Genomic DNA, 1,291 nt, shown 5'->3' with positions numbered 1-1,291 from the left:
ACCGTCGGGCCAGGTCTGCGTGTTGAGGTTGCACAGGAGCTGCACCGCGCTGCACTCGTACGACATACACAACGGCTCGTTGTCGCAAGCGTCGGAGCACACGTCGCAGCCGGTGATCGCCATGTTGTTGCCGACGCCGTTGATTGCACCGGCGTTGGCGACATCGCCCGCGACTTGCCCGTAGCCCGGCCCACAAGGCGGCGCGGGCGGAGACGTCGGTGGCGGCGGCGGGAGCGAGGGCGGGGGCGAGGGCGGCGGCGGCTGAAGCTTGACGCAGAAGGCGAAGTCCTCGTAGTCCGCGTTCGAGCTCGGGTACCCGTCGGGCCAGGTCTGCGTGTTGAGGTTGCACAGGAGCTGCACCGCGCTGCACTCGTACGACATACACAACGGCTCGTTGTCGCAAGCGTCGGAGCACACGTCGCAGCCGGTGATCGCCATGTTGTTGCCGACGCCGTTGATTGCACCGGCGTTGGCGACATCGCCCGCGACTTGCCCGTAGCCCGGCCCACAAGGCGGCGCGGGCGGAGACGTCGGTGGCGGCGGCGGGGGCGGCGGGGGCGGCGGCAGCGAGGGCGGCGGCAGCGAGGGCGGCGGCAGCGAGGGCGGTCCAGGTGGGAGCAGCACGCACGTATGGTAGCCATCGTACAAATAGCTGGTGTTGGGCACCCACAGGCATTCGGGAGGATCGTCGGACTTCCCGTTTTGGCAGCATGCCCCCGGTGTGCCCAGCGTGCCGTCGCATTTGGAGCAGAGCCCGGCTGCGTCGCCGCAGGTGTTCCAGCACTCGCCTGGCCCATTAATGTTGTTGCAGCCCTCGCACTTGGTCACCTCGGGCGGCGGGGGCGACGGCGGCGGCGGCGACGGCGGCGGCGTGCGACGGCGGGTATGGCGGCGGCCGCGCTGATGGAGGTGGCGGCTAGGGCGGTGGCGGCGAGGGCGGCGCCGGTGACGCAGGCGGCGGCAGCGACATTGAGGGCGGCGGGGCGGAACGGCGGCGGCAGCGAGGGCGGTCCAGGTGGGAGCAGCACGCACGTATGGTAGCCATCGTACAAAAAGCTGGTGTCGGGCACCCACGAGCATTCGGGAGGATCGTCGGCCTCCCCTTTTTGGCAGCATGCCCCCGGTGTGCCCAGCGTGCCGTCGCATTTGGAGCAGAGCCCGGCTGCGTCGCCGCAGGTGTTCCAGCACTCGTCTGGCCCATTGATGTTGTTGCAGCCCTCGCACTTGGTCACCTCGGGCGGCAGCGAGGGCGGCAAGGAGGGTGGCGGGGTCAAGGGCGCTTATTCCGAGT

General features: G+C 69.9%; 1 protein-coding gene across 1 annotated transcript in view; it reads right to left on the bottom strand.

The window, feature by feature from the left end:
• EMIHUDRAFT_97981 (hypothetical protein) overlaps positions 1-1,291 on the bottom strand; it is a gene marked incomplete at both ends in the record, with an annotated part of 1,750 nt that overhangs the window by 222 nt on the left and 237 nt on the right. Inside the window, 2 exons of the mRNA XM_005790464.1 lie at positions 46-828; positions 1,071-1,232. Of these exons, the coding sequence (XP_005790521.1) occupies positions 46-828; positions 1,071-1,232 (945 nt within the window). The remainder of the gene's footprint in view (positions 1-45; positions 829-1,070; positions 1,233-1,291) is intronic.

The sequence above is a fragment of the Emiliania huxleyi genome (assembly GCF_000372725.1).
Source record: "Emiliania huxleyi CCMP1516 chromosome Unknown EMIHUscaffold_12, whole genome shotgun sequence".
Classification (NCBI taxonomy): Eukaryota; Haptophyta; order Isochrysidales; family Noelaerhabdaceae; genus Emiliania; species Emiliania huxleyi.
Note: the sequence above shows the minus strand (reverse complement) of the source record. Positions and strands in the feature narration are given on the sequence as shown.